Source organism: Leptosomus discolor, chromosome 2, assembly GCF_034619465.1.
Source record: "Leptosomus discolor isolate bLepDis1 chromosome 2, bLepDis1.hap2, whole genome shotgun sequence".
NCBI classification, from domain to species: Eukaryota; Metazoa; Chordata; class Aves; order Leptosomiformes; family Leptosomidae; genus Leptosomus; species Leptosomus discolor.
This window is the reverse complement of record NC_141392.1, coordinates 104,277,382-104,300,250: the sequence shown is the minus strand read 5'-3', so window position 1 is coordinate 104,300,250 and position 22,869 is coordinate 104,277,382. Positions and strand designations below refer to the sequence as shown.

Genomic DNA, 22,869 nt, shown 5'->3' with positions numbered 1-22,869 from the left:
CACGCTCACCAGCTCTGCAGAGCAAGTGCTGCTATCCCATCACATCTGGACATGTCAGAGCCACCACAGGGATGACTTGAAGCTTTTGGATAGAAATCTAGGAGCCCTGCAGGCACCAAACCTCCATTTTACCTGGTAGTATTCAGGGACCATCAGGGACCATCGAGGTCTCACAGAATTGAGTGCTTTGGCTGTGTTTTTGCCTCTGCCTTTATGTACCTCTATGCATATTAATTCATCCTATTTTACCTACAAGACACAGAGAAATCTTTCTCAGGTTGACTGGTGTCGTTACAGAGATGGAAATAGTGACTAGGAACTGGATTATCTTTAAATCTGTGTTAATACATTTTTATACAGTTGCTATGCCTTCCATATTGCAGCCATGTTCTCAAATCAAGGGAGCTCTTAATGAGGCAACAGGAAGGCTCATTTTGCAGCCTGAGGCACCAAGGGGATCTCGTGTCTCTACTAACTATATTCTAGGGTTTACGTCTCCTTACTGGTCTTCTAAGTTACTGATTATTTAAAAAATTCAATAATTTCTAAATAAAAAAAATAAACTGTTTTCTGACATTAAACTGTTTCCCATGTGCTTGGTGTTGCTGGGAAAAGAACTCCCACTTTTAACATAAACTACTTTTTTTAGGAACAAGGTCTACTTTTGTTGAAATACAGTATAAAATTGCATATGGGGTAGAGCTTTTCTTCTGCCTTTATATCACACCCTTATTGCCTATTAGGCTGACCTCAGTTTTGGAAGAATCACTTGGTTAGTTCTAAATATAGCACTGCATCTGCCCTTAAATGGGAGTGAAGGGGCAGTAGCCTTTAGAGAGGGGAATTATTTTTGTTTTCCTCAGCCAGAGTTTGCTAAGCTGGGAAAGGCTTATCTTCCTCTCTGCTTTGTAATTTTTCTATATCCCTCGGTAAGTCCATTTTTCATCTAGGTTTTTCTTGTTCAGAACAAGTGAGACTGATTGTGGGAGGGTGGTGAGTGCTTTTCTGTAAAAAAATAAATTACCTTCCTTGGGGAAAACAAGCAATAAACAGGACACAGATTGATTTATGAAGAGAATTGTATTATTCTGTGCATAGTCAGCTTGATTTTATTGTGTGTTGCATTTCATCTATTTCTTTCTGCATATGAAGAACTACTATAGATACATAGCTCTATTGGTATACGTGCTTCTCCAATTGCACGTATATTGGCAATGACACTTTCTTGTGTGCTTATACTGTGTAAAGAGACAAAACACAGAACCATAGAATCATAGAACAGTTTTGGTTGGAAGAGACCTTCAAGATCATCAAGTCCATAATTTATCTGAAGTATGTGCATAAATAATTAAGCATAAAATCCTATAGTAGCTGGCAAAACTATTTGGCATGCTGAAGAATAGGATGTAGCTAGGACAAAAAAATTCTACTTTTATTTTTTGTCTACCGTACTTTCAAGTACATGTCTTCAGAAGACACATTTCTGGTGTCTGTATTGCTCTAGGCTATGTGATGTGTTCCATGCCACATGAAAATTCCAGCTAAATACCACTGATAGAGTCTTGTTCATGCTCTTGAAACTACATCTGTGTGTTGATAATACCTGTGAGCCAATGAAAGTATCGTAATGAAGGATAATGAAGGTTGAGATGGTGGTAAGTGACTTTCACCATCTCGCTGTCTCACATTCCTTGCTGTCCAGTTGAAGGGATGTAATACACTTGCCAAGTTAAGGGAAAAGTTAAAACTTTATCGGAACATGTTGCAACTCTGTGCATTTGGAATGTTAGGATGGCAAGGTTTCAAGTCAACGTGGACAAATTCAGCCTCATTTAATTCCCAGTCATGTAAGATCATGAATTCATAAGAGATCATCTACATAATACCTTCTCTGGGCTATATACTGCTTAGTTTATAACAGGGATATGACAAGGGAAGTCAGATTGGAGGCTTCCATTCCCTTCCATTATGAGAGTCATAGAAAAGTCAAAATTACAATTTTTTTAGACTTACAACAACGCAGGAACTGGTGCTCCCCTCCACAACAATGACCTTGCTGGACGGAATGGTACCCATGGCTCTGCCTTCTACCTGCTTGCCATGGAGCAAAGCTGGTGGTTGACTTCTTCAAGGGTTGTGTCTATGACCATGAGCATGACCACGACCACCCATGGTATATTTCAAATTGCCTCCACACTAACTGTTATGGCTCAAGGGTGAAGCAAGCCATTCAGGGATTATTACAAGGTCAAGGTATGCATTCTAACTAGTCATACATGTGCTATAGCCAAGCGATTGAGCTAAATTGCTTAATCTACCTGTATGTCTTTGCAAGCAGAATGGTTTGATTTGAAATGTTAAAAGACTACTCATTTAAAACATATGAAATTATTGATAAAGAACAGACACATCTGTGATGGCCAGTCAGCTGCTTGAAAATATTGCTTTGCTGGATATTCAGATGACTAGAAATAGATGAGAGAATGCCATTTTAAGGTTTAATGAGAAAAGGAATGCATGCACTTCTGGGGATGATTTGAATGAGATTGTACTTCTTGTCCACAAGATTTCTGTTTAAAACTGATTTGTGAAACTAGGATAATACTATTCCCATACAAAGCAGGTATGATCATAAAATATAAGCCCAGCTATGATGTAGCTAAAGATGTCAGAAAAGAAAAGACAAGGAATCTCAAAGCTCTCTGAGTAATGTCTGGAATTCCATAGTGTTTAAGCAAATGAGAATTCCATATGCTTTTTTTGTTTCAGAAGCATTTGTATTCTGTTGTCAGAAAAGTTAAAACTGAATTCTTGTTATTCAGAAGGAAAAAACTCTTCAATGGGAAAGACAGAAGCATCTTAAAATAACAGTAGATAGTGTGTTTTTTAAAGTTCATTGTTTTTCATACACAGAACATACTTTTCTTTGTAAGATCTAAATACACACGTGTGCACAGAGATAAAAGACTGGAGAGACATATTAGCATTTTAAAAGTTTATTAACAAAATGGGGAAGCTGTTACCAGACACTTTACATCCCATTCTGTTTTAGACTGCAGTGTCTATGAGCTGCGTAATGATTCATGCTGGTTTTACAAGATTTCTACCAAAGATTCCTAGGGGAAAAATGTTCTTATGTTATTACCTACTGCAATTTGTACAGGATTGATATAAGCATCTGGAAAGGACCACATGTTTTCTGAGGCAATATGGTAATTCTTTAAACTGGTCATTAGAAGAGACTGATGACTAGAGGGTGGGTTTTTTTTTTTCTTTTTTTTTTCTCTTTTATCTTTCATTGTGGTGTACAGGTGGTATGGAATTAAATATATTTTATCAGCTAAGTGTCATGGGCTTTAATGTACTGTGGAAGTATAATTGGAAAAACATGGCTTTCTAAAAACACCTTTGAACAATGTGGAGAACAACAAGCAGAACTACAGACAGGTAGAGGAAACAATGCCTACATCATGGGAAAAACCCTCAACTCAATGCATATAGTCAAAGATATTTAAGAAAGACGAGGTACAGAGGAAGATCAAGAATGAGGGTATGTGCATAGAAGTGGGATGTACCGATCTTTCAGCCAGCATGAGAAGGATAGCCTACGTGAGGGCAGGCAAGAACCTGTGAATCGTTATTGGCACTTCTGCATATGGACAAGGACAGAGGTGGGCAAAGAAAGTGCAAGTTGTGTGGTATAGAGCTTACAGGTCATGCAGAGAAAGTACATGCTGTATAGTGCATTGGTCATGACAGGAGCCCCCTCAGTCTTGGAATGCAAGTTGTCTATCTATGGTGAGCACAACCATGTTCTTCTTCCCATGGCATTTGTCAATCCTATCCATCAATTTATTTGGTCGTGTGCCTGCTCTCTGAGGCTCTGTGAATGATCATGCTAGAATTTACTGCCTGTCCTTTAAATCTTAAATTAACTCACTCATCAAACTAACAATGTCTATATCAGACTCTTGGCTTCTCTGCTCACGAATGTGGCCCCTTGTCACGTGGTCCTAGATTATTACTTTCTATTCAGATCAGTATTACTGTGGCATGAAACTATGCATATCCTGGCCTGAGAACTCTGCTTTTTACTCGTGACCAAGTATAAATTGTTATATACATGCTACTAAGCATGTGGAAATGTATATTTATGTAAACTGATTTGAACATTCTAATTCACCTGTGTTTTCTATCATTAACCCTTAAGCACCTTTTGTCTGACTTAGCATTTTGTTTGGGTTTAATAGTCTTCTGAGTGGTTTATATAGCACATAGATTAGTGCAGTTTAGGTCCTTCTGATGTCCCCAGGATTTACAGTCATAGAAATAAATAGGAATAATAAAAAATAAAGTAGGAGTACAATGGTGCTGCGTTCCCCCCAAAAATTAATGGTTGGATGAGAGACTAAATGTTTTAGGACCATGTCCTGTAACTCTAGGTCTTTTCCTTGAAATCCAGGAACGTTAATAGGATCTGCATGGGTAGTTTGTGACACGTAGGCCATATATTTCAGCAAGTTGTCTGTAACTTTTGCAGTCACATACCAGTAGAACTTGGTGAATAAATCTTGAGATTTGCTTTTTAATTTGGTACAATTATCCAGGAAATTAATTTGTCTTTCTCTTGGATTATTTATGCTTTTTTTGTTTTTGTTGTTAAATTTTCAATTTCCCATTGGGAAACATTTTTAATCTTTTTTTTTTTTTTTTTTTCCCCTCCAATGCGTGTGCCAGATGATTGCCTGTATCTTGCTTTTGGGTCAGTTCCACCAATTGACTTGCCAGTATAAGTAGGTATCCAGCCATTGCCAGTAATAAAATCTCGGTTCACCTAAATCGGTAACTTCAGACGCCGGGGCTAAGCTGTCATCTGCATACTATGTTATCTATCTCTGTTAGTGCAGGTTGACTAAATATTAGTATATGTTTCAAACATCTCACATAAGCGTGTGTCAGTGGAAAACTGGGAAAGTAGTCAACACATTGTTCCTAGGAAGACAATAGAAACTTCTCTTATCATGAACTCAAGATACCCTACATGCTCTGTAGACCCTGCTGAAGCTGGTTTTACAGTGGGGCTGTGATTTTTCTTGTCTTTGCAGCACTGTTAAGTATTAAATACCTACTCTGCAAGCATCATTGTAATTAACTGGTGATGATTATTACATTTGGAATTGTTGCCAGGCAGCTCCCCTCTGTGTTAACAGAAGGCAAAATGAGTCTGGCTGCTAACAAGCTCAGTTAATTGCTTGTATGGAGGCTGGGAGTGAATGGCTGTGCTTGTTTCTATTCTAAGGGTGTTTGAGTAAATGTGAAAAATATTTGAACTCAAATTTTGAGAAACCCTGGGTGCTGATTAATAGGAGAAGATATGCTAATTAAAATGTAAGTTTTACATTTAGTGGAAAAGGCTGAACTATAAATGACAAAGATGTTTTCTCCTATCTCAAAAATGAAAACAACCCAGACTATGATCCATCCAGACACATGGACATTACTCTGCAACCTTTATACATCAGATCTCAGTGGGAGTTGCATACATAGCAACACATAAATTGCATGTTGATAAATTCACAAAATTTTTTAACCCACTGCATGTAAACATGAGTAGCACTTAACAACTGAGTCAGCTTAATCTAGGGGTTTGCCCTTTACACCTTCATTTAGGTGAAAAGGCTAATTAAAAATAGAAAAGAAGGAACATTATACCATTAACTGTCCAGTTAAGGTATGAACTAAGGGGGAAGTAAAATGTCATATACACAATAGTTACACAGTTAGACAGAAAGAAGAAAAACAGTATTTGATGTCTGCAGGTATAGCATCATGTCATGTACAGATACCAAAGCTAGGAGAAGCCAGGGCTGCTCATGGGTCTGTGTAACTGTGTTCACGTAACTAATACAATGTGTTGTACGAGAGACCTTTTTCTTGGAAAAGTAAAACTAGCTGATGTGAGAATGTCATAACTCGGGGGCATCTGAGTCCACTTTTGAATACCTGAAAGTAGCAATCAGACACAGCTGGAATTTATTACACTACTTACTTAATCAATAACTATCATTTCTTTCTGTTAGTAAATCCTATATGCTGGAAATATGGTATTTACAGGTGTTTTACCATGTTTAAATGTTCAGTTTCTCAGCCTATAAAACATGGGTTTTTTTAAATTACTTTGTGTTTAGCTTTATACAGTCCATGAAAAATTGCCAAATATAATGAAGTGACTTGCTAAACTAAGAATTTCAGTCTTTCATTGAATCATCTTACATTCTTCTTTCTAAAAATAAGACGTGTATAAGATATCTAGTTCTCATTTTTCAAGAATGCAATGAAATGTAGAAAATTATTTCTTCTGCATATACAATCTGGCTAGTAATACATTTAGAAAAAAGTTAACAAGTCACACTTTAAAAATTCATGCAAAAGTCTTGATAATATCTGTAATTTTTCATCAATTTTATCATTGTTTCCCATTCTGAAATGGGGATTTTGCAAAACATGAGACAGAAAACATCATGGCTTTCAGAATAAGTAATAAAGATTTAAAAACCTATATTCATCAGTATTTTATTAAGATACATTGATTGCATGTACTTTTCACACAGTAGAGATTAATGAAGCCAAAAAAATTACATGGAATTTGAAAGTTGACAATGACGTAGTGGCTGAATTTCTTCAGTTTTGAACTAGATCTCATTTTACCAAAACCCACTTTTTTTTTTTCCTGAAACAGTTTTTAATTGAATTTTAATATAAGTATTGCTCATTTTTGTCCCCAAAGTACATATCTCCAGGTATTTGATAGGAAACAGAACACACCCTAAAATTGCTCAGTACCAGTGCCTTTGAAATTAAGAAAGAGAAGCTCATGTTGTATCTCGATGAGTTTATAAGAATTCTACTCAAATCCCTTTGAGCTTTTATTTTATATACATTAGGAAGCTGCCTACTTACGGGACTTTTTGTTACACTTGCAGAATTTTGGTGTGGGTTTGAGGATTTCCATCACAGGCAGGTACTTCTTGGTCGGATCCATGGCCACACAGGGCCATGTTGTGAGGAGCTGGAGACCAGCCCTGCTGCAGCATTGCTGGGGCAGGGTTGATGGCCCTGGGGGGCTGAAATGGGACCCTGGGCCATGGGCAGGTGGACGGAGCCCTGGAGAAGGCTGGGCAGGGACAGTCAGGTCCATTGCTGCCCCAGGACCCTGACACCCTCTTAATGTGGCCCACGGATGAGCTAGTGTTGCTTCACTTCCCACGAGTAGCCCTGAGGTGGGCCTCAGGTCATGCCTTTGCCTGTACTCCAGCTTCTGGAGCAGAGCTGACAGGCTGCACTCTACATGGGAGTGTAACAATGGAGGCACTCATTTCAGGAGGAAATTAAATGTTATTGCAGGAATTTGCCTGACTAAAAACTTCAGGATTTGGCCCAAGCTGCTTCATAGACTTTGTATGGGAAATTGTTTCCATTGTCACTGAGATGCAGCCATCTCATGGTGAAGGTGTTGACTGTTCAGTTCCCCCCTGGAATCCCTCACCACTAAACAGGCTAAGTGGTCCAGGAGTAAAGAGCCCACATCCAGCTGAGACTGTAAGTGGGACTTACTCAGCAGACTGTAGTTACACAAGCTGGCACCTACTCAGGACACAGCTGGTGACATTCCCCACTTTTGCAAGAAGTTGTCATGATATTTCTAATGAGCACAGAGGGATGTGGGCACTTCTGGGTTCTTTTAATGCCATGGTTGGGAATTTACTTAGCAGTAGGAGTGGGAAACATGCTCTTCCCACCCACACTGCTTCTGGGAGGTTCCTGAACATTTCTGGGAACCTTCTATCCAAATACTGGTCAAACTATGCCATGCTTTTGAGAAACTTTCCAGGAGGCCAACCAGAATAATGGGAGGTCTAGAAAAAATAACCCATGAAAAAAGATTGGATGAGCCAGATCTATTTAGTTTAAACAAGAGAGCTGAAAGGAGATGCAAACAAAATCTTCAACAGGCTGCTGCAAAAGTGGGTGAATACAGTCTGTTGTTTGTTGTTGTGGTGAATTGGACAAGAAACAGTGAGCATAAATTGCAACAAGCGACAAAGTAAAAGGTTTGAAGAGCAGAGAGCTGAAACACCTAGAACTGCCCAAAAAAAGGTCAAATTTCCATCCCTGGAAATTTCTATGGAGGTGTTAAATGACATTTGCAAAGAAGGAGAAAAATGATCCAACAAATTCTCTTCTAGCTCTATCATCTATGATTCCATAGCTCACTGTGTGGCTGATAAGATGCAGCCTGAGGTATCCATGTACATCACTGATGGTTCCAATTGTCATAAAATGGTGGAACTTCATACATTTGTAAATGTACAAACATGTCTACTTATTGAAAAATATAAAATCTAAGTGTCTGAAACATAGGGCTAAATGTGATTTCACTCTCTGCAGGAATTACTGATTGTAACAAGCTGAAGTATGTCTTCAGTAGCGGTGCCATTTTACCAGAGGAGGCACAAGCACTTTGATCAGTCCTATCGCAATATTCAGACAAGATATGTGCTTGAGGAATATGCAGCAAGAAAGTAAGTGCCATGTATTTCACATATAGAGCATAGAGGCTTTCTGTTTTGGGTAATTAGTTCTTATAATCAAGATATTTAGCTTCCACCTCTGCCCCTTAAAACTGATTTACTCAGAATGGTGATTTTCCAATTCCTTCCATTGGGGTGCTCCTTCTCTATAGTCTCCCACCAGCATAGCTAGACTTTCTAGCTGTGTTGCAACACACCTACACAGACCTTTTAGCTCAGGATCTGTTCTGCTTACTACCTCCAAGTTGGAAATTCTTCCTCTCAGGCTCCGATTGAAACTCTGACTTAAAAAAAATCTCCATTAAATCACAAAACCAGCTTTCTACCCATTCTTCCATATGACATGAGGGTATTCTTTCTCCTGAAGCTGGCTATTCCTACTTATAGCTTTTGTTATTTATTTTCCTTTTTAAAAATTAAATAAAGTTTTAAATTTTCTCATGTGAATTCTCAGAATTCTAGCTGCAAGATACATGTTCTTTGTATCTCAAAGACTGGAGTTTGAGTCTTGGTTGCTTAAGAACCAGTGTCCTCCCACCTCAGTAATTAAAATGCCTAGACAGCCTAGCTAGCTGTCTAGCTTGCCTAGCTTCCCTTATGAAAGAAGAGCGTTTATGCAGAAGGTTTTGTGAAGTATAGAAATGGAGGAATATTTAGAAATAGACAATGTGATAGGGATTCTGTGTGATTTATGTATTAGACAGGATGGTACCCTCGTGGTTCACTGAAGTGTTATCATAGCACTTGAATGATTGGAGACTGAGATATGTATAAATTTAATAGAACTGAATGAAATAAAATGCCTGATGATCCCCAGTGACAGATGATGGGCATTAAGGCCTTGAAGGACAAGTGGGAATCAGCACCCTAGTGCAGTCAGTGAGGAATACAGAGTAGGCTTCTCACTGAACAGTGCTCAGTCATGGTATTCAGCTCATTTAAAGTAATTTCTGTAACTTCTGTGAGCTCATGTTTTACCGGAATTGCTGGATTGTAACGATGTCTTTCCTATTTGAAGGGCTGCTTCCAGACAGGCTGCTTATTATGAATCATCTGGCTTGGGAAAAACAACATGTAGACTCTGTGCCCGGAGGGCACGCACGTTGGCTCATGAAGCAATGCAAGAATCCAGGAAAAGGTAAATCTCTGTTGGGCCCATCTGACCCGTGTAGTGGCTCTGATCCCATTTAGTATCGCTCTTTCGCCAGGGCTCTTTTCAGAGTTGACAAGACTGGAGGCTTCTCTGTCACTGTTCTTCACTAATCTATTTTGGCTGGAATACTGAATGACTGAGTGTCACTTTCAATCTCATGTTTCAACCCAGAGTTGTTCCCCTAATCCCCACTCTGGCCCTTGAGAACAGCTTTAAAACCAAAGTAAATTAGAATCTGCCTGGGATCCAAAGCTCGTTTTTGAACAGATCTACTCCACGATTCCTAAATTTCTGATTTGGAGCAATTTAAACATTTTGAGTTCTTTCCTTAATATCAAAGGGGCTTACTGTCACATCTCAGTTACAGCCTTGATATGAAGTCCTATAGTAAATGTGCTGACGGCAATATGCCTATTAGTGAATGTGACTATTTCTGTTCTGCCATGCTGTACGGTGCCTGCACCAAAGATACAGAGAATTTGTACTACAAGAATGAATTCTGCCTTGTTTGTAGAAAATGTGTTGCAAAAATCATATACATCCATATGTATCTGGTACTCTGATTGTTTTGAAATATATGTCCTAAAACCAGAATGTTCTCGGAAAAGCGAACTAATTTTCATACTCTAATTATTTTTTTTAAATGATCTTAAATTTTATCAATATAGAAAAACACATGGCAGAACAAGGCTAGTATTTAAAGCACATTGAAAAGGTACAAAGAAATATTTTTAAAATACCAGACAAATAATATTTTGATCTACTGTTCACTGAACTTCATGCAAATCTTCTCATTTGCTTCACAGCATGTTGGGTTATACTTTAAGAGTCTTGCCATATTCTATAATGACAGCCATGTTAGAAATGTCTGATATTCAGCTCTGTTCTTTTGTCCGGTTGCCAAGGCAAAGAGTAGCATAGGTTGTTTACTGAATCAGCATGAATGCAGAAGCTTGGGCTAGCTCCTCCTAAAAAACATTTATCAGTTGGGATCTTTTTAGGAATTCTGAAAAATCTATGGAGTTAGATTTTCAGGGAATAACCCACAAATTTCTCAAAACATTGTCTTTCCTGCTAGTTTCTATAATATTTCCTGCTCACCCTTCTCCAAGGACAAGTTTTTTGCATGTAGTGGTTCATCAAATCCTTGTGAACTCCTTGGTCTGTGTCTTTCAGGTGAGGTCAGCTGATACAGCCCATGGAGACAGCAGAGTTTCCCAGGTGCTAGAGCCAAGGGCACACCACAAGCAAGGCCCAACTCTTACCAGGGTGTGAAAAGGCACAAAACATGCCTTCACTCCTCTGCCTTTTTGTGTCCACGGGAAGGAAAGTTAGGGGCTAGAAGGAAGCCAGGCAAGTTCTTGATCTTGATTACCAAAGGACTAAGACTATGGGGTACCGTGTCAACATGACCACTCCAGCTTTCAAGACCTGAAGCTATGGCACCACATATACAGGGGGAAAGAATATGAAGGAAAATTCATATTCATTTCACATACTCATCAGAGTAGGCAGATAGACTCTAAGAATGATTCCTAGACTAGATTTTACATCTTGCTGATACAGTTTCAGAGCCCTCAGTTACCTAATGAGTATGAATAATAATCTTGAATCTTCATATTGGTTACTCTTACCTGATATTTCTTCTTGTCCTACAGGACTCATGAACAAAAGTCTCATGCAAGCGATGAGAAAAGGATTCGGTTTGCCAGTGAGTTGTCTGCTTTGGAAAAAGAGATTCACACAGCCAGGCACCATGCTAGAGAACAGCTGGACAGACTTGCTATACAAAGAATGGTACAGTGCTGAAGCTTTTTGTTCCTATCCAAGCAGAATTATGACTTATACTGAAATTTAAGCCTGTATTTCAAATACTAATAGTGATTTAACATGTTTTAATTTTGTGGATTTAATATTAGATCTTCTACCCCATTTGAGTCTGGTGCTAGATGCTTCTTTTCCTTTCCTGTGTTTAATAGGTAGAAGAAAATATGGCTCTGGAAAGACATGCTCTTGAGGAAAGGATCAGTCGAGCTCCTGAAATCCTAGTGCGCCTGAGGTCTCACACTGTCTGGGAAAAGATGTCTGTGAGCCTTTGCTTCACTGTACAAGGATTTCCCACCCCTGTTGTACAATGGTAAGAGATTGGCCTTTCCTAGCTCTCTAAAAATGTTGTTAAGCTTTTTTCATTTGGAAGTTATGGCATAACTGGTAAGTGTCGCACACATAATGGCTATGTCAAACCCCCTTTATAATCCTCATAGATGTGCTGGATTATAGCAGTTGATACTGCAGTGGAAGGAGTGGGAGGACAGCTTGCTGAACGGCTCTGTGTAGTGTGAGAAGCAAACTCAAATATTTCAGAAGGCAGACTGTGGAAGGCATTCCAGTCTTTCTGGCCATTGAATTCCCTGATAATGAAGTAGCAAATGGCAAAATACACAGAGCTCACAGGCTACTTGCTAAGCCTGAGTAAACTTGCACAGCACCGTTGTCATCATGGGCTGTATCCGTGTTCACTTTGTGTCAGCCTCTGTTGAGGTGGACATGAATGCAACATCCCTGAAGCTGCCCTCCTCTCCAGACAAGTGCTGTCCTGTATACGTGAGAGCCCCGGGCTGGACTGTGAAGATCTAACCTGAGGCACGGTCCTGTTGCTGCTTCCTTTGTTTGTGCTGAAGTGCTTTACTGTGATCCAAGACAAAGTTTGCTTCCCATCTTGTGTCAGGGCTAGCAGATTGAAAGTTCAAGCCATGTGCCACCTTCTCTCTACTTCACTGCCTGCTCTTCTGGTTCAGGAGCACATCTTCTCTTTCCACTTTCTTGCTGCAGTGATGGCTCCCCTTTGTCTTCGCAGCCCAATGTGTATCTATCCATACATACTGGAAAATACTCTATACAAGTAGAGAAGATTTATAGAGAGAGCTCAGGTGATAGTAAGTGGTATCTGGATGTAAAAATCTACTAAGTTAACACAGTGAGTAGTAGCTGATATTAATGAGTTCGTTTTTTCTTGATTGTCAGGTACAAAAACGAGGAATTGCTTACCCCTGCAAGTGATCCAACAAAGTACAGAATTGAAAGCAAATACGGAGTACATGTGTTGCATATAAACAGGTATACTCTTCTGGGGAATACAAGTTTTTTATACTCTACGCAAATTATTTTATATCAAATACAATTAAAAATTCACACGAAGGCTGCAAGAGTTGTTAAATTCAGCACACTTCTCTGTTGGTGCTCACATTTAGGCTTGAGAGGATTCAAAGTAGCGGAATATTAGATCCCAAAAATGAAATGAAAAATTAGATATTTCTGTTATTTAACTCTAGCAATCTACAAGATAGAAAAGAAGAGGTAAGTAGCTGAAAGAATGGTAGTTCCTTTTTATTAGAATTATATCTACTGGGCATTCAAAGTGGAAAATTGTCTGTGTATTTTATGTTCTTGCCATGATGAAGCACTTTAAGGGAAGCAAAAATTTAGCTGGTCAGGGCAAGGTTATCCAGTTGTCAGTATTTGTTAGGTTCCATTTACTTTTTGATCTCACTTTTTTTGTTATCCAAAAAGTAAGGAAGTGTAAATTTATGGTTTTTTTTATAAAAAAGGTTCTAATTAATTAATTTTGTTGTTCAAAATGATGTTAACCTTGTGGTATATAAAATGCCTGGGTAGAATACGTTTGCAGAACTAATCCTGTGCTGTCCTAAACAATTGAAATATTGTATGTTACACATAACTTGGTACAAGTTGGGTTTTTTTTAAAACATAAAAACTGAAAGAAAAATGAGGACATGACTGCGGTATTTAAGAAGAAAATTAATATCTACAACAGAGGCATGAAAGCCCCCTTTTAATTTCCCCAGAACATGAGCATCAGCTGTGTGAAACAGCTGGAATATTTGTGGCTAACACTTGGCTAGCCAAACATTTCATCTTCTACCCTGTCTCCATCTGTCAGCAGTGGCAGCAGCCCTAAGCACAGCCTTGTGGCATTGGTACAGAAAATAAATGCATCATTCCTTCTGCTTTTGGGAAGGTCTACTTGCCCTTGTCATCCTGCAGCAAAGTCCAGCCCAACTGTCTACCTTTTCATAGCTCAAGATGGGAGAAACATATCTCTGTACAGAAGCTGGCAGCAAGAATCACTGTGCTGCTGCTTCTTAAGCAATGCTTCTCAAGGAGTAGCGGTACTTATGAGTACTTCCAAGGTCCTCATAGACTTCTACCCCCAAGCCATGGATAACTTGCTGGCTGCTCTCTGTATCTGGGAGATGTCTCAACACCACTGATTCTTCCCACCAACATTACTTTTGGAGATAAGATCAGGAGGTTAAAAGATAAAAACAGGTTGTCTTGCAATATTCTCCCTTGCATCAGGGCAAATGGAAAATGCTCTTCTTTGTCTGGATGTGTGTGAATGACAGTCAGGAGATGAAACTTGGGTGACCTCCTGCTAGTGAGTGACTGTGGCTATGTTTATTTGCCTTGGTTAGGGTTTACGAACAACTGCTTGGTGAGTCCAGATGCCAGATGTGTAGTACATAGGTTCCTTTTGTGACATTTTGTGAGTAAATGGCTTTTTGAAGAAATGACAATTAGTCTTGATGCTGCTTTCTGAGAATCTGTAACCATGAGGGTGAAGGGTACTAATGGCGTACATCCCCTTGGTGCTTTTTCTGTCTTTCCTATGCCAATTATCAGTCATGTAGGCACCATACAGAATCAGCTTTGTGAGTGTTCCGACCCAGCCATATTTATTCAGACATACCAGAGTCATTTACTGGTACCCATTCAGGTTCCCACACCCACCCATCATCACCCACTGTTTACTAGTCCCAGATCTGTATGTATTCACGCAGGCTCCCTCACATTCAACCAAGCTGCCATTTTCAGAGGCTGTTGCTCCATTTCTCTTTCATTCTGTCTGGTGGTGTGCTTTTTTTGCCACTTAAAGATGCCTAGCTGCTGTCCCACAGGTTTCTCTTCTCCACTTAAAAGAATACTCAGAGGTTGTAGACTCAGAGTAATGATTTAGTTACCATAGATTTATATAGTTTATTAAATTAAAATTTCTAATTTTAAATTAATTTCTTTATTACTAATATATTTCACTTCAAAACTTGACCATCAGCCATATTTTCTGTCCCAAAAGACAGAAAATCAACATACAGGAAATGGAAGAACGTTTTGATAGTGCATTACTAATATTAGCTGTTTCTCATATTGAAAACAATAGACGTATAGGTAGTGGTTAAAAAATATATATGTTATTAATGTTCTTATAGAAACATGTAGCAATTAATTCTGGTTCTTCCATATCTTTGTGCACATATATTTGGAGTATTATTTTTTTTTCCAGGAAGTAGAACCGTTGGGATTTTCTACCTATCCACTTCTGTGCTCTTCTCAGCTGTTCATACCAAAATGCTGAGCTACATGTCATCTGATCCACAGCCACTCAGAACGGCCTTAGAATTTCTTGGCTACCTTTCTAGTGCTTTAGTGAAGCTCAGGGAGTGAACTTTTCCTTCTGATGCAAGTGTGATATTTATTCCTATGAGTATTCCTTGATCCCAGTGGAAAAATTCTTGAGGCATCAAAACCAGAACGTCATCTTGTCATCTTAAAGTAGTAACTGGACACAATTTCATCCCCTTCTGTTTGCTGTCTTCCAGGGCCCATATGCCTACACAGTAACCAGATCATTTTCATTTCTGTGTCTCATATTTTTATGATTCTCTCTGCTCAATTTACCACATTTTCTGCATGCATTCAGCGCTATCATTATCATATAGTGCCTCTTCCTTGCTCCTTTTAGGCTTCTTCAGTTGGGAGCTTGAGCTCAAGGTCTCCCTTGTGTAGTAAAGAAAACGGGTTTGGAGTTTCATTATATTTTTTGCACATCTCAGTTGCAGGAGAAGAGATATTGCAACCCTGCACTGGGGTAGTAGTTCATCCCATCTTTCATCTCGCTTCTGATAGGTGATTTGGAGAAGACTGTGAGGAATCCTCTGAGGGAAAGCTACCAGTAGTTGCAGTGATTCATACATGTCTGAGAATGTGAGGGTTTATTTAAGATGTATTTCCTTATCCCAACTAATTTAACTATGGATAGGCACATAATATAAGAAAAGATTTCTGTATCAGAGGTAGTCAACAGAGCTGCAAAATATATTCTGCCTTAGTGTATAACTTAGTAATTAAAAATCATAACATTTTGAATTTCTTAGTTGCTGCTACTTGTTTAGCAAAAGGGATTTTTTTTTTTGTTTGTTTGTTTGTTTGTTTTACTGTGATGCCTCCTTAAGTAAATCACTTAGCTTTATGCAGCTGAGAATGGATTTATTGCATTTCCTGATATGTTGGCTGGGGCATAGGGAGGACAGCACTATGTTCCTGACGGGGCATTTCTGACCCCTGCCCCTCAGTGAGCAGGCAGGTGAGCTGATGGGGGCTGGATGGTAAGGAGCAGGGAAGGAAGTTTGATTTTCCACTGGTGTGATGTGGCTGCAGAGTCTTGCCTGTACAAGGCACAAAGTTTGGCAGTATTTTGTCTTTTATTAGGGCACTCTCACTTTCCTGTTTCATTAAGTCATTGCTTAAGAAGTGCTTCTAACTGCAGCAGAAAAAGTTTGTCGTTGCACCAGCAAAAATGTGTGGCAGAGCCAGCAGAGAGCAGTGTAATCCCTGCTGCCGGCAGGCAGAGCCAGCCGTCTCATCAGGCGCTCCTCAGCACCACCAGCACAGCTTTTTTTTTTTTTTTTTTTTTTTTAAAAAAAGCTTAAAAATTGAATGAACCTTCCTTTCTAACTATTCTCATTTAACAAATGACACTGTGCAGTCAGTACAGTGCTATATTAGTTTGATTAGGCACAAAAAGCTTGAGATGATTTAATCTGGGGAGAGTGAGCTTGCCCTTTCTCCTGCTATAGGTGAAGCAGAGCAGAGGCATTGCGGCAAAGGCAGTCCTCTGGCATACAAGGCAGAGCCTTTGAGCTGTGTAGGGTTGATCGGGTGATAAACTGCAGCTCCCAGGGTTTCGCAGGTATGCAGTACCAGTGAGTGTACAGGCAGCAGGCAGGGTGTACTTCTGCTTTTCTTTCCTGGCTGAAATGCAAACAAGAGTCCCCAAATGAAATGGTCTGTGATCTTCTGACCAGCCACTGTCACCTGTAAGTTGCAATAGTTGGGATCTTGAGAAAACGGCCACCTCATAATAGAGGTCCCCTCTTCCGTAAAACAAAACCCAACCAAATAAAAAGGAAAAGTCAGATTCAGTCTGACAGGAGAATCAGTACATGAGGTGGTAATCCTGTCCGTTATTTCCATATTTTGATGTCATATAGCCATAACACTGAAAATTTTGTCATTTGGATTCAAAGGAGGCAATTTTAACTCTGTAATTTACTACATACTGCTTCCTGTTCTTTACATGCACTGAATTGTGTTCCAATTCAGGCAAAAATATAATTCACTCTTAACTCCTGTGTTTAAAACTACACTAGGCAGATGGATGAATATATGCATTTTAAACAGATGTATCTGCCTGGGGAATATTCCCTGCACAAACATTAGCACTTCAGAACCTCGTGTGGATTCAGGGCAATTTAATTTTCACAAAATGTATTAGTACCTTGGGACAGATACAGTTCTGCACTCACACTTCATGCTATCTAAATGTACGCTATGCATATTTTATCTGACCTTTGTAAAGGTTGGAAAACACATTCTCTATCATGATGTAAGAATAACTGTTGGAGAGACCACACCTTGCCTCCTGGGCACTTCAAATATCGTTTCTAACTAGGTCTTGACTCAATGCACTTTACAGTGCAATTTAGAAAATCTAGGATGTTTAGCATATGGGGAAGTAGATAGTTTCCAGGATAATCCTCAGTCTGATCTGGCATGAAAGGAAAGTCAGGACCTTATGTGACTTGCCATCCTGTCCAACTTTCTTCAGAGTGGGTATTAAACAGGTGTGCTGCCTAGCTCTTACCCACTAACAACATACACTTCCAATATCAGATTTGAAGGCATTCCTCTGAGTATTAAGCTATCTAAGATGGCTTGATTTCTCTCCTGGAGAGCCATGTTAGAGATCATAGCAAGGAATTTCAAAATGCTTTCAAAGCAGTGACCTCCAGAAAATGGGTAGTGTTGTTAGGACCACTCAAATAGCAGAAAGTGTGTGGCCTGGGGAATTGCTACCTCTGTGTTCATAACAACTGTAAGTACCTTGTTCTCTTTATAAAACCAAAGGATGCTGTAAGAGTGTGGTCAGTCATTTGGTCAGTAGCTTCTTTCTTTTGTTCTTCCTGAGAAAATTAATTATCATTCCATCACTAATTTTGTCAAATAGTTGCTTTCAGACATTGAACTTCTTGGGCTAAAGAAACATTCCTTTTGTGATCTCCTGTCTGTTCTAGAGACTTTTAGGATCGTAATCTGTTTTCTCTACCTTGGAGACCATCACAAACAGGAAACTCTCACCATGAGATATATTTTGCTGTTCCTTATGAGAGCAAAACTATGTGGAGGGGATTGAGATGAGCACAGATACATATCCATTTGAAATGCTAATCAGATATCTGCCGTTCTGCTTCTTCATTTTAGGGAGACAACTTTGCAGTTCTTACACCCCTAATTTCTGATAGTTTGATCTAGCATAGACTGGGGCCTCACATTTGTTCGGAATACATGTTTCTATAGTTTCTGGGTTATTTTTACGCCACCTTGTGGTTAATGATAAATCACTCTCTAGGTCCTGAGTCCTGTGTAATTCTTACAGAAATGAGTTCCTATTGACTATTTTAGCTATTGTTTTGCTGGAAAATGAAGCCAAAACTGAGAGCAGAAGATGACCATTTTACAGTGATAGTTAATCAGAGATAACCTTGGTTAAGTTATACTGATATTTTATCCTTTTTGTCAACATTCTGTAACGACAATGAAATGTTAAAGAGCAGTTAAGTTGGATTTGACAGAAGTGAAGCAGCCCGAAGTAATGCTTTGTTTATGTGAGCGAATGGCCTAATACAGCAATGGTGGGGTAGTTCTCATCACTCAGTTATTATATGGGTGCTGTATGCTGTTTAAATCCTGTCCATCCCAGGGATGGATCAGCACCTCATCGGCAAACACAGCATGGCTTCCCTAGAACATGCCTTGACAGATGTAAGTGTGCACCATCCTCCCGGAGGGTCTAGCTTACCCAGGAGAAGCCTGGACATGGAGGTGGTAGGAAGACACTGTGCACCTCTGTTGGGTGTTTGGGCATGATGGTGAGTTGCCTGGGCTGCTGGCTGGAGGGCAGGAAGCCTTTATTAGGCATGTATCTGGGGACAAGGCCTGCAAGGTATGCTATGGCAAATACCTGCCACCAGTCCCTAGGAATTATACTCCTGGACTCTGCCTGACATAGTGAATTAAAGACAGGCCTCCTGTCACGGGATAGACTAATTCTCTTGTCCTTCAGGATGGGACTGTCAGGACATCCAGACTGTTGTTTGGAAATGGTCCCTTACTATCTCCTGAGCTGTGCCCGCGAATCCTTTTCATGAGCTGGTGCACACCGAGACACGCCAAGGATTATTTTAACACATCAGCGTTAGGGTGATCAAGATCTGGTTTCTGGGGACAAATGATGTAACACTATTTAATTTACTAATATGTAATACATACTATTAAATATACTATATAGTAGGTACTATGTTTACTGTATTACTGTATATTCTATATATATTTCCTTGAAGTAGGGATGTAGTACAGAGTGATGAGAACACATTACAGTACCAGTACAGTTAATTCTGCAATGCCCCTTCTTGTAATAAATTTTTGAGATGTCTCATTTCTTGTTAGCTTGTTTCATTACAGCAAAACACTGTACTGTGCTGTGATAAATGTGTGAACTCTCTACAGTTCAGTATAGAGGCTTTATAACATGATTTAGAAAAAAAAAGCCTGTACTGCAGTTTTACATTGTTTTTGGCATTTTATCACCCAAGTGTTAAATAGTGTGAAACAGGGAGAGTAAAAAAAATATGTTCTTCTTTTAAGAAGTTAGTCTAAATAAATGTCATTAAGTCTGACAGTTTTCAAGCAAGTCGAGTCAGCTAAGCTTTATATAGAACTTTGAACAGGTATTGGCATTTTTGAAGGCCTTCCTGAAAAACAAATAAAAGAAAAAGTTGAGTAATATCGAGCCTAGTGTTTATATATATATTTTTTTTTTAATTTTTTTTTTTTAACTTACTTTTCCTGTCCAGGCTGTAGTAGGGTGCTCAAGGGCTTCATACCTGCAGGGTTTTTGGTCAAGTGGCTTAATTTTAGGACTTACCTTTCTGGTTTGATAATTAATTTTATGGTAAACTTTGTATTTTACTGCTTTATTTTGTGAAATGTGCGGCTGAAGATTTGCCTGCAGGAGGAGCTGTTAGTCCTGTACTTGTAGAGAGATAAATCTCAATTTAATAGAGCTTTCATCAAGTTGTGTTTTAGACATCACAGTACAGATAGTATCATTTTTGTGATATGACACTGTCCAGAATCTATGCAAGTGCTGAAAAATAGGTGTCTGATATGCCTGTCACAGGTGCTACATACCCCAAAACTGGCATCCTGTTATGCAATTTACATCAGACACTTTTACATATTCTTTCTTCTCCCACACCTGGGATATATGACCTCTTAGAAGACATGTGCAACTAGAATTTCATCCCTGTCATCTGGCAGTTGCCAAGAAGGTACAAATTTGTTGTTCTAAGAGGAAACTGAGGTATGTATGAATAACATTTTATCTCATCACTGGAATTTCTGAGTGGCCTCCATTAAAAGCACTACTAAATGAACTACACAGAAGGAGGATTTAATTGTGTGTGTTTCAGACAGCACTCTGATTAGGTGATGGCTCTACCTAATAGCAAGAATCCAAGAATCACAGAAAGAAAAGAAATAAGAAACATCAAAAATTCTGTTTGACAGACATATTGTAGAACACTTGACTAACGGAAAAGTTTAAGAAAAAATATTGAATTGGACCAAATAAAAAGTTTTGTTCATTCAAAACTGTAACATTTTATTCCATATTAGAGTATTTAGTATGTTTCTGAAAACAAAGCAGAAGTAAATTCTTAAATAATTTTTAAATTTTGAAATGTAAAAATGAAATATTCTACCTTTTTCCAAATTGTTTCTTAATCTGTACTGCATTCTTTCAGCACAACTGAGGAAACCTCATTCTACCCAAATCTGCATTTTACCAAAAACTAGTCCAAAATATTTTTAACTTTTTCTAGTCAGTAGTGACTTATATTTATATTTAGTAGAAACATAACAAATAACTTTATTCCAACTGTAAATGTGAGTAATTGCACCAAAAATATATATTTGCACATAGTTCAGTTTCCTCTCCTTTGCTTCAGTTTTATGTCAATAGTTCTTCTCCTGACTGACCCCATTTTAAATAATAAAAGAACTGGGACATCAAAGTTTGTACCTATATCTTAGCATCTGACCGTATATCTGCTAAAGTAACTTCTTCCTCAATGTATTAAGTGAGACAACCCGTCACTGGGTCCTATTTTACATGAAGTAACTATTTTTTGCTTTATTTTTTGTTATATTTCCTTGCATCACAAATATCTTTTCTCACTAAAAAAATATATCAAGCGAAAACATTTATGCCCATAAACAATTTTGGTCAGTTTTCCTGGTTTTCTATCATTTCCTCTGGACTGCCTAAGAGATATGAGAGAGGTAAAAAAAAGCCAGTATCTGCCTGCTGGGAATAGCCATAGAAGGAGGAATTTCTGCAAGTATCACGTATACTTTTCTTCCATGTCTCTTTCTTAAAATACAAGGCAGAAGGGCAAGATGGACTAAGGAAGAAGGTTACATACAGAAAGTGAATAGCCAGACTGGCATCCTCCAGCTATCTCCTTTTGGTCATTCTCTAAAGGTCATTTCCACTTTGCTCAAGCTAATGCAGCCTGCACACCAAGCTGTGATAAAACTGCAATGAAAAACAGTACCAGCTTTCTGATTTTCTTTCATCAATGTCTTGCACTGTGTGACACCAGCAAAGAGCTTTATACACATTCCTCAGGGTTGATGTAGCCTGGTTTATAGTATCAGTCATTAAAAGAATTTGTATTTGCATAAAGAGTCACCTGTTTTCCTCCTTCCCCTTTTCAGAGCTGACTTTGATGATTCTGCTACCTATTCAGCAGTTGCAACAAATGTCCATGGGCAGGCATCAACTAATTGTGCTGTGATTGTGCGAAGTAAGTCCTACTTCATGATTAAAACAAGAAATAAATATGATGTTCACGTCATTGAATGTTTATTGTATGTTTATTTATAGGGTTCAGAGGGGACGAAGAGCCTCACCCAGCTGGGATAATGCCCTTCCACTGTAAGCATTTTTTTTTTCTTTTTGCTTAGCTACTTCATGTATTCTTAGAGTAATGTTTTACAGATGAGAAAAATGGATACAACTTGCTGCTTCTGGCTTTGCTTTCTAAGCATTCAGTTACAATAGGAGCTGTCCAGCTGCTTTTACTTTCCCAGCTGCATTTCTAGATCAGCACACAGTACAACAGAAAGCTCCATCTCCTGTTCAGATTGGACAGTAATCTGCTTGTGCCAAGTACAAGTTACTTATACTCAAGAATGTTTTTGTTTTCTCATGCATAGTGCCTCTGTCATATGACGTTTGCTTCACCCACATTGATGTCCAGTTTCTGGAGAAGTTTGGAGTCACCTTTGGAACTGAAGGTGAAACACTGACCCTGAAGTGTTCTATGTTGGTCACCCCAGACCTGAAAAGACTACAACCTCGTGCTGAGTGGTATAGAGATGGTAAGTTAGTACATTGAATAGAAGCTACCTGGAAAATTCTGGAGAAAACACTGAGGACAGAAGACAGGCTTAGAACATGTGATTCTCAGATTTGGAACAGAGCAAACAAATTTCTCTAGTTAGAATTTATAGATCTGCACTCTCTTTCAATTAAGTGACTTGGTCAACCTTTTCTTGAGCACATATTTACAGCAACAGGAAGTAATCTCATCTAATAACACAATAGTTAGAACATTTACTGACTAGGTAAAGATCTGAGCT

General features: G+C 38.8%; 1 protein-coding gene across 1 annotated transcript in view; it reads left to right on the top strand.

The window, feature by feature from the left end:
- The first annotated feature begins 8,475 nt into the window (after nucleotides 1–8,475).
- The window catches only part of MYOM2 (myomesin 2), a 72,471-nt gene continuing 58,077 nt past the window's right edge, over nucleotides 8,476–22,869 (top strand). Inside the window, exons 1-8 of the mRNA XM_086460469.1 lie at nucleotides 8,476–8,582; nucleotides 9,610–9,729; nucleotides 11,403–11,541; nucleotides 11,724–11,881; nucleotides 12,769–12,861; nucleotides 21,943–22,031; nucleotides 22,112–22,162; nucleotides 22,444–22,608. Coding sequence (XP_086316595.1) covers nucleotides 8,476–8,582; nucleotides 9,610–9,729; nucleotides 11,403–11,541; nucleotides 11,724–11,881; nucleotides 12,769–12,861; nucleotides 21,943–22,031; nucleotides 22,112–22,162; nucleotides 22,444–22,608 — 922 coding nt within the window. The remainder of the gene's footprint in view (nucleotides 8,583–9,609; nucleotides 9,730–11,402; nucleotides 11,542–11,723; nucleotides 11,882–12,768; nucleotides 12,862–21,942; nucleotides 22,032–22,111; nucleotides 22,163–22,443; nucleotides 22,609–22,869) is intronic.